Source organism: Trachypithecus francoisi, unplaced genomic scaffold (genome assembly GCF_009764315.1).
Source record: "Trachypithecus francoisi isolate TF-2019V2 unplaced genomic scaffold, Tfra_2.0 Lachesis_group10, whole genome shotgun sequence".
Lineage (NCBI taxonomy): Eukaryota > Metazoa > Chordata > Mammalia > Primates > Cercopithecidae > Trachypithecus > Trachypithecus francoisi.
The window spans coordinates 83,762,505-83,776,329 of record NW_022681455.1 but is presented as its reverse complement, the minus strand read 5'-3'; the positions used below and the strand labels follow the sequence as shown (position 1 = coordinate 83,776,329).

At 49.7% G+C, this 13,825-nt stretch overlaps 2 protein-coding genes and 1 pseudogene across 2 annotated transcripts in view; 2 read left to right on the top strand and 1 right to left on the bottom strand.

The window, feature by feature from the left end:
* The window catches only part of SRCAP (Snf2 related CREBBP activator protein), a 44,224-nt gene extending 36,296 nt beyond the window's left edge, over positions 1-7,928 (bottom strand). Inside the window, exons 1-4 of the mRNA XM_033218160.1 lie at positions 7,792-7,928; positions 6,224-6,297; positions 4,445-4,707; positions 1,498-1,749 (exon numbers count right to left, since the gene is read on the bottom strand). Of these exons, the coding sequence (XP_033074051.1) occupies positions 1,498-1,749; positions 4,445-4,498 (306 nt within the window). The 5' untranslated portion in view covers positions 4,499-4,707; positions 6,224-6,297; positions 7,792-7,928. The remainder of the gene's footprint in view (positions 1-1,497; positions 1,750-4,444; positions 4,708-6,223; positions 6,298-7,791) is intronic.
* Positions 3,886-3,982, top strand: LOC117088856 (annotated as a pseudogene).
* LOC117087669 (leucine zipper putative tumor suppressor 2) lies at positions 7,175-8,537 on the top strand. The gene is given in 4 exon segments (XM_033218157.1): positions 7,175-8,064; positions 8,067-8,115; positions 8,320-8,357; positions 8,360-8,537. Coding segments are annotated over 4 exon segments (660 nt in total). The 5' UTR covers positions 7,175-7,619; the 3' UTR covers positions 8,488-8,537.
* The last annotated feature ends 5,288 nt before the right edge of the window (positions 8,538-13,825 follow it).

Genomic DNA, 13,825 nt, shown 5'->3' with positions numbered 1-13,825 from the left:
GTTGCAGTGAACCGAGATTGCGCCACTGCACTCCAGCCTGGAGACAGAGCAAGGCTCCATCTCAAAATAAACAAATAAATAAAATAAAATAAAATAGGCCGTGCATGGTGGCTCACGCCTGTAATCTCAGCACTTCGGGAGGCTGAGGTAGGCAGATCACGAGGTCAGGAGATTGAGACCATCCTGGCCAACATGGTGAAACCCTGTCTCTACTAAAAATACAAAAAAATTACCCGGGCTCGGGGGCAGGCGCCTGTAGTCCCTTACTTGGGAGGCTGAGGCAAGAGAATGACCATGAACCTGGCAGGCCGAACTTGCAGTGACCCGAGATCGTGCCACTGCAGTCCGGCCTGGGTGACAGAGTGAGACTGTCTCAAAAATAAATAAATAAATAAAATAAAAAATAAAAGCAGATTGCTGGGCCCTACCCTCATAGTTTCAAATGGGTCAGTGGGTGAGGAGTACCAAGAATTTGCGTCTTTTTTTTTTTTTTTTTTTAGAGAAGGAGTCTCATTGTTACCCAGGCTGGCGTGCAGTGGCATCATCTCAGCTCACTGCAACCTCTGCCTCCCTGGTTCAAGCAATTCTCCTGCCTCAGCTTCCTGAGTAGCTAGGACTACAGGCCTGCACCACCACGCCAGGCTAATTTTTGTATTTTTAGTAGCGACAGGGTTTGGCCACATTGGCCAGGATGGTCTTGAACTCCTGACTTCCGGTGATCCACCCACCTCAGCCTCCCAAAGTGCTGGGATTACAGGCATAAGCCATCCCGCCTGACAGAGAATTTGTGTTTTTACTAAGTTCCCAGGTGATGCTAATGCTGCTGGCCCAGAGACCACACTTACCACTGGATAAATGTAACACAGACTGCAGGACAGAAATAAGTAGAAACCAGTAAATTTTAAGAGCATCACAGCTTACAAAGTGCTTTCACGTTTATTTTCTCCTTTGTTCCGTTTTTTTTTTTTTTTTTTGAGACAGGATCTTACTCGGCTGCTCAGGTTGGAGTGCAGTGGCATAATCATGGCTCACTGCAGCCCTGACCTCCTGGGCTCAGGTGATCCTCAACTCAGGCTCCTGGGTGGCTGGGACTGCTACAGGCATGTGCCACTATGCCCAGACAATTTTTTGTACTTTTTACAGAGATAAGGTTTCACCACATTGCCCAGTCTGGTCTCGAACTCCCGAGCTCAAGAGATCTGCCTGTCTCAGCCCCCCAAAGTGCTGGGATTACAGGTGTGAGCCACTGCACTCGGCCTTGCTCCTATAATTTAAACCTCCTAATATCCTACAAATTATTATATCATTCCTTTTTTATTTACAGCAAGAAAAATGAGACTCAGTATTCAGCAATTTGCTCACAATCATATACGTTAAGGCAGAACCTATATCCTAAATCCATGACAAAAAAGAAAAGAAACCTAAAATACTCAAGAGGACGTGGGAGTTTAGTAAACATGACTCCCAAGAATCTTCATGAGCCTTCCTAATACGTACATGCTTGGCCTGTTCCGCGATTTCGGCATGGCTCTTCTCCCACTTCGGGCCCTTGTTAGCCAGGTCAGCAGCCTGAGATAAGCTGAACCCCTCCAGGGGCACTGTGGCACCATCTGGGGGTCCTGGAGGTCCATCCAGGGAGGAATCTTGAGCTATGTGCTGGGGGGAGATGCCGCCTGCCCCACTAGAGGCTGGGGAACTGGATGAGGCAGGGGACACAGGATTGCTGCCTGTCATGCCGTCCGACACCATCTAGAAAAGTGGAAAACGATGGCAAAAATAAATGCTTAGCACTGTGCTGAGTGTTTCAGGTACATTATTTCATTCCATCTTCACAAGAAAAAACTATGTAGAATAAGGTGTAAATCTTATTTTCATAAACACAAACGTTTAGGATAAAGTTTTAATAAGGGACTCCGATGGCAAAGCCAAGTTTATAGATGCTTGACATGCAAGAATTATGTCCTGACATTTACACAGTCCCCAAACTTCAGAACATGTAAATATGTATATGTATATATGTGTATATGTATGTATACGTATATATACACACACACAGACCCATATAGGCCGGGGATGGTGGCTCACACTTGTGATCCCAGCACTTTGGGAGGCCAAGGCGGGTGGATCACCTGAGGTCAGGAGTTTGAAACCAACTTGGCCAACATGGCGAAACCCCGTCTCTACTGAAAATGTAAAAATTAGCTGGGCATGGTGGCGGAAGCCTGTAATCCCAGCTACTCAGGAGGTTCAGGCACAAGAATCGTTTGAACCTGGGAGGCGGAGGTTGCAGTGAGCCGAGATCGCGCCATTGCACTCCAGCTTGGATGACAGAGTAAGACTCTGACTCGGGGGAAAAAGAAAACCACACACACACACACACACACATATATAGCATATGATTTCAAATTCTGATCCTTTCAGAGCCTCAGTGATTTCATTCATACAAACAACTCCCTATTTTCCCTCCATTTTCACAAGTGTGGCAAATTCACTTATGCAATAAATGTGAGCTACCACTAAATTCAACAGCCACCAATAAAATCCCAAGCCACCTTAACCTCTTCACTAGACAGGCAAGGGCTGGAGGCATAGCCACTGTTCTCAAACACCCAACACATCACTCTACGACGTACTCCAAAAGCACTAAGAAATGGAAGCCAGGCTCAGTGGCTCACGCCTGTAATCCCAGGACTTTGGGAGGATGAGGCGGGTGGATCATGTGGTCAGGAGTTCCAGACCAGCCTAACCAACATGGTGAAACCCCATCTCTCCTAAAAGTACAGAAATCAGCCAGGTGTGGTAGCGCGAGCCTGTAATCCCAGCTATTCAGGAGTCTGAGGCAGGAGAATCGCTTGAACCAGGAAGCAGAGGTTGTAGTAAGCCAAGATTGCGCCACGTCTGGACGGACGGACGGATGGAAGGAAGGCAGACATGGTTGGGCACAGTGGCTCACACCTGTAATCCTAGTACTTTTTGAGGTTGAGGCAGGTGGATTACCAGAGGTCAGGAATTCGAGACCAGCCTAACCTACATGGTGAACCCCATCTCTACTAAAAATACAGAAAATTAGCTGGGCGTGGTGGCGGATGCCTGTAACCCCAGCTACTCGGGAGGCTGAGGCAGGAGAATCACTTGAACCGGGGAGGTGGAGGTTGCAGTGAGCCGAGATCATGCCACTGCATTTCAGCCTGGTGACAGAGCGAGACTCGAAACAAAGAAAGACAGAAAGAAAGACAGCAAGAAAGAAAGACAGAAAGAGAAAGAAAAAGAAAGAAAAGAAAGGAAAAGGAAGGAAGGGAGGAGGGAAGGAGGGAAGGAGGGAGGGAGGGGAAAAGCAAAGCAAAGCAAAGAAAAGAGAAAAGAAAAGAAAGGAAAGGAAAAGAAAAGAAAAGGAAAACAGGCCAGGTCCGGTGGCTCACGCCCGTACTCTCAATACTTTGGGAGGCCGAGGTGGGTGGATCGCCTGAGGTCAGGATTTCAAGACCAGCCTGGTCAACATGGTGAAATCCCATCTCTACAAAAATATAAAAATTAGCCAGGTATGATGGTGGGTGCCTGTAATCCCAGCTACTCGCGAGGCTGAGGCGGGAGATCTGCTTGAACTTGGGAGGCAGAGGTTGCAGTGAGCTGAGATCGTGCCATTGCACTCCAGCCTGGGTGACGGCAAGAGACTCCATCCATAAAAAAAAAAAAAAGAAAAAAATGGAAAAGTCCTACTAAAATGTGGATATTCAGGGAATTCACAAATTCATTCCAGGACATAAGCCTTACACTGCGCCACTCAAATTCCAACCTCAGCTAAATGACAAGACTGTCACAAATTTCCCCAGTTTCTCAGGAAAATTATAACTATCAAATTTATAAACATAAAAAGCTTACTGTACTGCTTACTTTGGCAACACATATACTAAAACTGGGAGGATACAGAAAACATTAACATGGCCCGTATGCAAGGATGACACAATAAAGAAATCCTTTTTATAAAAAAGTTTAAAAAAATTAAAATAAAAAGAAAGCTGACTGTACACACACCTAGATGTGTGTTTAAAAGCCATGCTTTTTTTTCCTACCCCACACTCTTCCTTGGTATGAGAAAGGAATGAACACTACACATCATCCATAGGCTTATCCTACTCCAGTTCTGATAGAAGTTAAACTATTCTCAAAGTGTATAGTCTTAAAAGCATGGTGCCCAGACCTCCATTTCCAACCTAGCCTAATCCAACCTCTTTCAGGTAATGAGGAGCTTTTGCACTCTTGGAGATATTACACTAATGTTAAATGGAATGTGAGTATCCAACAGACCTGACACACTACAGCCGAGCCCCCCGAGCACCATAGATTCTCCAAAACTCTCCACAAATAGTCCCGTCACATTTCTTCTGCCTCACACCCAACAATCCACAAAGCAGAAGCAGAGAAGGAACTCTCCCCACTTTCAAACCTGTGTCTGTAGGACTGGGAGCTGAGGGTGAGCAGGGGAGGGGCTGCTCTGCATGGTCCCACTCCCAGGCTCCTCCTTGGATGCCTGAAGAATGACTGGGTCGTTATCACCACTGCTGCTGGCCGAGGGGCTGGCGTCCGGCTGCAGGGCATGCTGGGAGCTGGCCTCATTCTGGGCCACCGGCCACCGGGACCCGCCTTCCAGGGCCCGGGGCCCACCAGGGCGTCCCAGCCTCCGCTCAGGTCCACCAGCCTCTGGAGCACCTAAAGTAGGATAAGAAGAAGACAGAAATGCAGTTAAAGGGGATGAAAAATTATTTTTAAAAAGCCAGAAATATGACCCAGCCATCCCACTACTGGGTATATACCCAAAGGATTATAAATTACTCTACTACAAAGACACATGCACACGTTTGTTTATTGCGGCACTATTCACAATAGCAAAGACTTGGAATCAACCCAAATGTCCATCTGTGACAGACTGGATTAAGAAAATGTGGCACATATACACCATGGAATACTATGCAGCCATCAAAAAGGATGAGTTTGCGTCCTTTGTAGGGACATGGATGCAGCTGGAAACCATCATTCTTAGCAAACTATCACAAGAAGAGAAAACCAAACACCGCATGTTCTCACTCATAGGTGGGAACTGAACAATGAGATCACTTGGACTCGGGAAGGGGAACATCACACACTGGGGCCTATCATGGGGAGGGGGGAGGAGGGAGGGATTGCATTGGGGAGTTATACATGATATAAACGTCATGCACATGTACCCTAGAACTTAAAGTATAATAAAAAAAAAAAAAAAAAAAAAACAAAATGGGAGAAAATATTCACAAAGTATAAATTCGACAAAAGTCTAATAAAAAAAAAAAAAAAAAAAAAAGCCAGAAATAACACTGAATAAAGAAAAACACAGAAATTACAGATTACATTTCTTGAGCACTTAATATGTATGAGATACTTTCAGTACTTGCTTGATGTATTCTATAATCTTCACATCTACCTTAAAAACCAAGTGCTGGCTGGGCGTGGTGGCTCACACCTGTAATCCCAGCACTTTGGGAGGCTGAGGCGGGTGGATCACGAGGTCAGGAGATCAAGACCATCCTGGCTAACACGCTGAAACTCCGTCTCTACTGAAAATGCAAAAAATTAGCCGGGTGTGGTGGCAGGTGCCTGTGGTCCCAGCTACTCAGGAGGCTGAGGCAGGAGAATGGCATGAACCCAGGAGGTGGAGCTTGCAGTGAGCCAGGATAGCACCACTGCACTCCAGTCTGGGGTGAAAGCGAGACTCCGTCTCAAAAAAAAAAAAAAAAAAAAAAAAAAAAACCAAGTGCTTTTCACAGCATAACAAATATTTACTTCCTCCTACACACAACGGATAAAGCCATGCAGAAAGGATTCCCAACCTAAATGGAGCTTACATTCTAATATCTGTTTTATAAGTAAGAAAGTTTTAAAACCTTATGATTTGCGGAAGGTCACACAGTAAAAAAGTGGTAGGAGGACTTCAATCCACAGTCTTAATGCCAAAACCATGGAAAACCTGCTACTCTTCCTGGTAGAGCCAGGTTGACCACGTTTTCCTTAACCCACAGCCTCAGTTCTGTTGTTGCACTACTATAATCAAACCCTTCACAGAAAAATCACATGCAAACATTCCCATGGTTCTCTAGAGTGAAAATCCCCAATACTGACCTATAATTGCTTTCATTATCTCAAACATTTCTCCCATTAGCATCAGCACACAAAATGGTAGCAGATCCCTCACCTGTGTGAGCTGAGACCACACCCCCTGTGAAAGTCTGCACTTCCACGGTGCCGCCGTACTGAAGGGAATCACACCTGAAACAGAAGAACAGTGAGGAACTCTTCCACATTTGCCAACATCCATCAAAGCGTATTATTTACTCCAGTTTTTTTGAGACGTTTAAACATACCCAAATCAGTTCAAAGACTAGAAACAGAAAAATAATAGTAGGAAAAGCTCGTATTTCAGGGAAATGCAAATCATGTTTTGTGAAGACGAATCCTGTTTTGCGAATTCTGTAGGGACATACGATCCTGCCCGGGGGCAGGAGCAGGAAAGGAGTTATGCAAGAAAGTTCAAAAATTTTAAGTGTGAAAACTCCAACCATAGAATGGAAAACAAAACAAAAGCACAGCAAAAAAAAAAGCTGTCACATCCAGAACCTCAGAAAGGTGCTACCGGCCTGCGTGCCTTTCCAGTGAGGGCTGGATGCAGCAATGAGAATGGAACTCCCGGGAAGAGTCAACAAACATGCAGGTCACAGGAAAATCCGCCCAGGATTCAGGGCAGGGCGCTGTGAATCCCATACCGGCGCCATGAGACACTTCCCCAAACACAAGAACCACAGCAAAGGGGAGACTCTGGAGCAGTCAAAAGCGAGAAGCCTCACTGGCAAGAACCACGCGCCGGAACAGGCAGTGTGAACCTTCAGGAGGCCCGGAAATGCTTCCCCTGTGTTTAAGGAAATTCCTAAACCACGGTGCCGCCTTTGATTCACTCCCTCCTCCGCCACACGTTCCCAAGACCCGAGCTCACCAGAAGCCAACAAGCCTGAACTCTTGACTCCAGGTTTCGTGACCGTCTCCCTAGCCCTCCCGGCGGACTGACCTCGCGTGACCCCTGACCTCTGCCCAAGTTGCCACTAGCCCTGATAGCCCCGCCCCCTCGACTCCCACCCCACCCAACGTGCGCGCCGGGCGGGGGAGGGGCCCGCGCGTGCGCGGCTGGAGGCGGAGAGAGCCGGCTGCGCGCACGGCCCGGGGGCTCCCGCCAGAACCCAAGCCCACGCACACAAGGGTCGCGGGGCTGGGAAGCCCCTCATCCGAGCTCGTCAGGGAGCCCCCCCCCATCACCCGACCGCGAAAGGCTGAGACAAGGGAGGGTTCGTGCCACCAGGTCCTGATCCCCCGGCTGGATGTGGTGGGCGCGCGCCCCGACTACTCGTCCCACGCCCCCCTTCCTCTTCCCGCGCGCCCCTGAGGGGTGACTGGGTTGGTGGGCGGGCAGGAGCGCACCTGGGTCCGTCCTCTCAGGGCTCGCTCGCTCGCTTGCTCAGGCACGCGTGCGCAGAAGAGCGGGAAGGGAGAGGAGACGCGGGGCCCAGCGCCGGCCGGCCTGACCCCCTGACTCTGTCTCTATGGGCGCGCGCCGACAGCCTCGCGCACCGGCCCCGGGGCCCCGGCTGAGGGTGCGCGCGCAGCACCCCGGGAAGGTGGGAGGGGAGGCGGTGGCGGAAAGATGCGCGCGCAGCCAGCCGTCAGGGGAGGGGAAACTGTGGGACGTCCGCCATCTTGTCTCCCTCTCCTTACCTGCGTCCTCGGGGGCGTGCGCACCACCCCCCTCCCGCCGAGGAGGGGGGAGGGCTCCCTCTTGGCCACCGCCTTTGCGGCCTTTAAACTCCCCTGGAGACTGCAGCTACTGCCACCGCCTTTCCTCCACTGCCTCTTCTCGGAGCACACAGATGCGGACGGTGGGTGGGAAAAAGGGCAGACGCTACTCCCAGCGAACCGCCGCCGTCGCTCCCGAGGCCTCACCAAAATGGCCGCCGCCGTCTCGGCCGCCACCACCACCACCGCCGCCGCCACCGCTCGCTATCGCTACCGTCGGCGCGGCCTGTCTTCTCGCGAGAGACAGTAACTGGAGGGTGGGGGTACGGGGAGGCTCGCGTGCTAGCGTAGGGCGCCGCCCGGCGCGCAAGGCAGCCTGGGAGGTGTAGTCTCCCGGTGGCTGCGCGCTCGCCCCTCCTCGGAGCGCCTTTACTGTCTGCCCTTAGAGCTACCTGGGGCTGCATTGCGGCTGCCAGCTCGGACCACCGCCACCTCCCTTTTTATTTACAGATCACCCAGTGAGCTGAAACAAGTTAGCAGTGGAACTTGGGCTTCCCATGGCAGCCCACTTCTGTAGCGCTGCTTCGTTTTACACGAGGATGGTTTCCTGATAGCTTTCAGACACCTTTGCCATCTGTTCGAAAACGTTCTAGGTTAAGAATCCCTTTGAGAATCTGATACCTTTACCCCAGAATAGAACAATAAATAACAGCTACCTTCTACTGACACTACTTTGTGCATTGATTATTTCTTCTAATCCTAACAGTGCTCCATTTTACAAACGAATTGAGGCTCAGGCGTTAAACACAGTGACAGATCCTGAAGTCAAGATTCCTAGCCAAGCAGTCTAAGCCACAAGAATGCACTTGCTGTCACAAAATTTTACCACCTAAAGCCCCCCATAAAAGGCCAGGTTAGGAAGCCCTGAGAAGCTCCCCTTCCTCCATTCAGTTTAGCTCTTCCCTGCGAAGAGGATAATTGGTCCCATTTTACAGATGAAGTTTGGGTTGAAAAAAAAGTGGATGATGCCTATCTTTTCTAGACCCTCCTCCCATCACTCCCAAAAGAGGGGATCCCAGGCCAGAGTCTGAATGAATTGGCCCTAGCCTTGTGCCATTAACTCCTTGATATGTGACCTTGAGCAATTAACTTCACCTTTTTGAGCTTCAGTTTCCTTTGTAAACTGAGGATAGAGTTGCTGATGTAAAATTGCTTTGAAAGATCTGAAGGGCCAGGTGTGGTAGCTCACACCTGTAACCCCAGCACTTTGGGAGGCCAAGGCAGGAGGACCACTTGAGGCCAGGAGCTCAAGACAGGCCTGGGCAACACAGTGAGACGTCCGCTCTACAGTAAATTTAAAAATTTTAAAGTATGGGAAAAAAAAAAGCTCTAAAGGACCACCTAAATGCAGAGTGTATTTCACTATAATTAAGTGTCTCACATCCATGATCTTAAGGTTAGCCTTCTGGTGTGCTTTACATAGTGTTTATTTATGTATGTATTCATTTATTGAGATAGTCTTGCTCTGTCACCCAGGCCAGAGTGCAGTGTCACAATCTTGGCTCACTGCAGCCTCTGCCTCCCGGGCTCAAGCAATTCTCGTGGCTCATCCTCCCAAGTAGCTGGGATTACATGTGTGCACCACCACACTCAACTAATTTTTGTATTTTTAGTAGAGACAGGGTTTTACCATGTTGCCTAGGCTGGTCTCAAACTCCTGACCTCAGGTGATCCACCCCCCCTCAGCCTCCCAAAGTGCTGGTACTACAGGCTTGAGCCACCACGCCCGGCCGCTTTACATAGTGTTTTAATGTTCTGGGTATTATTAATACTTCAGGAAGCCAGGCACGGTGGCTTACGCCTGTAATCCCAGCGCTTTGGGATGCTGAGGCAGGTGGATCACCTGAGGTTGGGAGTTCGAGACCAGCCTGACCAACATGGAGAAACCCCGTCTCTACTAAAAATACACAATTAGCCAGGCGTGGTGACACGTGTCTGTAATCCCAGCTACTCGGGAGGCTGAAGCAGGATAATTGCTTGAACCCGGGAGGCGGAGATTGCGGTGAGCCAAGATCACGCCATTGCACTCCAGCCTGGGCAACAAGAGCAAAACTCCATCTCAAAAAAAGAAAAGCAAAAATACTTCAGGCAAGAGAATGACATCTCCAATGTGCCACCCACCATTCCCAATTGTCTTGCACCAGGCAACTTAACAAATTTGTCATACCGGGCACCTAAGGCAGTTAAACTTGTGACCTCTTGTTCATACACAAGCATGTCAATGAGCGTGTTCTCCTAACCAGCATTTCCTCTGCCTGTTTCCTATCTGACCCTGTGCTGCGTGGAGTGGGAGAGACAGGAGGGAAGCTGGCACAGTCCCTGCTCTTAAGAACTTAGTCTCATTGCGGGATAAGCTGTGAGCTTGGTAAAAGGCATGGCAGTGCTGTGGTATCTCAAAAGAAGGGTGGTCAAGGAACTCTCCAAGGGTCAGGTTGGATACCCAGTGGGGTATCAGGGAAGGCTTCCTAGAGAAGTATCATTTGAACCTGACCTTGAAAAATTTAGGCATGAAGGCAGGCACTCCAGGAATATGACACAGCCTCCACAGGCTGATGGCTCAGTGGTGGGGGTAAGGGGGACGGTGAATCAGCTTGTGCCCCAGACTGGAGTACAGTGGTGTGATCATAGTTCACTGCAGCCTGGACCTCCTGGGCTCAGGTGGTCCTCCCACCTCAGCCTTCCAAGTAGCTGAGACTACAGGTACACACCACCAGGCCCGGCTGTTTTTTATTTTTTTGTAGTGAAAGTGAGAGGTCTCTCTATGTTGCCCAGGTTGGTCTTGAACTGTTGGCCTCAAGCAGCCCTCCTGTCTCAGCCTCCCAAAGTGCTGGGACTACAGGCATGAGCTACCACACCCAGCCTCAGCCTGTCTTCTTTATGAGGGAGCAGGTTGAAACACTGTTGGAGAGATCACCTGGCTCCAAGTGGCTAGGGCCCAGCATGCCAGGCTAGGTTTGGGGCATTCGCTTGGAAGTGACAGGGAGCTATTGAAAGTTGTTAAGCAAAAGATTGGCATGACCCAGGCTGGGCACAGTGGCTCACGCCTGTAATCCCAGCACTTCGGGAGGCCGAACCGGATGGATCATCAGCTCGAGATCGAGACCATCCTGGCCAACATGGTGAAACCCCGTCTCTACTAAAAATACAAAAATTAGCCTGGCGTGGAGGCGTGTGCCTGTAGTCCCAGCTACTTGGGAGGCTGAGGCAGGAGAACCGCTTGAACCCGGGAGGTAGAGGTTGCAGTGAGCTAAGATCACACCACTACACTCCAGCCTGGCAACAAAGCCAGACTCCGTCTCAAAAAAAAAAAAAAAAAAAGATGGGCATGACCCATGTTCCACTTTACAAAGGGTGATGTATGTAACAAGATGCATGGGATGTCTGTAAGACTGGAGACAGGGAGGATACCAGCAGTCACCTGTGTGTAATGGGAGTTGTTGGCCAGAAGGTGGCAGTGGAGATGGGGGGAGAGACTAAGAAGGAAAAATTAGTAGAACCTGGCCGTTGATTGCTAGTGATGATGATCTGCTAAACATCGTTCCTTCTGTGATTCCAGCCTTTCCCAGGCTCCTCCCACCTCCTGGCCACTCCGTTTCTCCCTCTTCCCACAGGACACTTCTGGACCCCTCCATCAGTTGGTGGGGCTGCTAAGGATTCTTGCCTTAACTGCCCCCTCTCATCCAAGTCCTCAAGGGCCGAGGCAGATACTGTGAAACTAATGAAGCTTCAGCTTCCAGGACTTCTCCCTTTAATGGACCTTCCATTGCTATTAGTGGCTGGGGGTTACAGAACCATCTAGGTGAGGTGGAGAAGCCAGGTTGTAACCAGAAAGCACTCCCATATAAGCATTTCTGGTGATTTGCCTAAAGACATCTCAGGGGAAAAAAGGGGCGTTAATCTCTAAGGCTCCAGTAACTTTTCATGATTTCCATGTTTATTCCAACCACCATCTGTTAAGTCAAGGACTATCCCCAGCTCAGAACCCTCTAACTCCTGGAATCCTCCTGCAGGAGGCTCCCTAGGAACCTTGGACTCCTCCATCCAAAAGTGAACTCACAGCCAGGTGTGGTGGCTCACGCCTGTAATCCCAGCACTTTGGGAGGCCAAGGCAGGCAGATCGCCTGAGGTCAGGAGTTTGAGACCAGCCTGGCCAACATGCTGAAACCCTGTCTCTACTAAAAATACCAAAATTAGCTGGGCGTGGTGACTCATGCCTGTAATCCCAGCTATTCAGGAGGCTGAGGCAGGAGAATCGCTTGAACCGGAAGGCAGAGGTTGCAATGAGCAGAGATCACGCCACTGCACAAAAGCCTGGGCAAAACAAGGCTGGGCGTGGTGGCTCACGCCTGTAATCCCAGCACTTTGGGAGGCAGAGGCAGGTGGATCATAAGGTCAAGAGATTGAAACCATCCTGGCCAACATGGTGAAACCCTGTCTCTGCTAAAAATACAAGAATTAGCCGTGTATGGTGGCAGGCACTTGTAGTCCCAGCTACTCGGGAGGCTGAGGCAGGAAAATTGTTTGAACCCGGGAGGCGGAGGTTGCAGTGAGCCGAGATCGCATCACTGCACTCCAGCCTGGTGACAGAGCGAGATTTCGTTTCAAAAAAAAGGTGAACTCACCATCTGAACCACAAAACTTGCTCCTCCTCCCTCTGCTTTGAGGAGATGGCACCATCCATTCAGTTGCTCAAGCTAGAAATGTAGGCATCACTTTCCTTTTTCCTCATGCCCCACATCCAGGCACCAAGTTCTGTGCATTATATCTTAAACATTTCTCCATTCTGTTTCTCTTCACTCCTGTGAGAGATCCTAAGCCCTTGATGAATTATAACCTGAAGAATGGCTGGTTTGAAACTTTAGCGACACCACTGTGGTCTCCGATAGCTTCCCCGCCCCATTCTTTGACATGGACAGTTGATGTTTCTCAGTCTTATGTAAAGTGCTATGCAAATGAAGCTTCCAGATGAACTGAGTCCTCCAGCCTCCTTTCTTCCATCCCAACAGCTGCTCCTAACCCCCCCTGGCAAGTCACAAATCTGGATCCGAAGCAGTCTGTGCCACCCTCCTAGTTGATCTTTGTGTGGCCGGTTTCTCCTGCCCCACCCCAGTTCCCATGTGGTATCCATTGCAGTGGGAGGATCGGAACAAGCATTTGAGAGCATGAAATAATGTTAGGGACGGCCGAGAGCAATTACGTAATAAAGCAGGTAGAGAGGGGCAGGGGAGGGGCCCTTTTAAACCAGGGGATCTGTGGTGAGGTGGAAGTTGGATGGAGACCTGAAGAAGACATCTCCACACAGCAGCCAGAGGAAACTTGTCTCACCGCAGATCAGACAGAGTCACTCTCCTCCTTCAGGTCCTTTCATGGCTCCCGTGAAACCCCTTTCCGAGGCCCCTGGGCCCTGCGTGATGAGCCCTTGGCAGATTCTCCAGCCTCATCTCTCCCAGGACCCTGCACTCCAGCCACTGCTATCTCTCTACAGATTCTTTTCTCTGTTCTGGACTTTCTCACACTTGCTTCTCTCTTTGCTTCCACGCAGTTACAACCTACACATCCTTAGTCCTAGGTCAGTGTCACTGCCTCCAGAAGCCCTCCCTGCCCTCAGACTACACTGTATCTCCTGTAACAGTCTGTGCTTTTCCTTCCTTCCTTCCTTCCTTCCTTCCGTCCGTCCTTTCCTTCTTTCTTTTTGCTTCTCTGCACTCTACAAATAAGTCCTTGGGTTTAGCTCTGTCTTGCTCACTTCAGTGCATGCCCATCTATGTCCATTGTCTGTGGGGGTGCCACACACATCATAGATATCAACACCTTGGGCTTGGTTGATGCCTGCATGTTGCATGATGACAATAACTCACATGTGGTTTTTTTTTTTTTTTTTTTGAGGCAGAGTCTCGCTCCTTCACCCAGGCTGGAGTGCAGTGGTGCGATCTCGGCTTACTACAATCTCTACCTC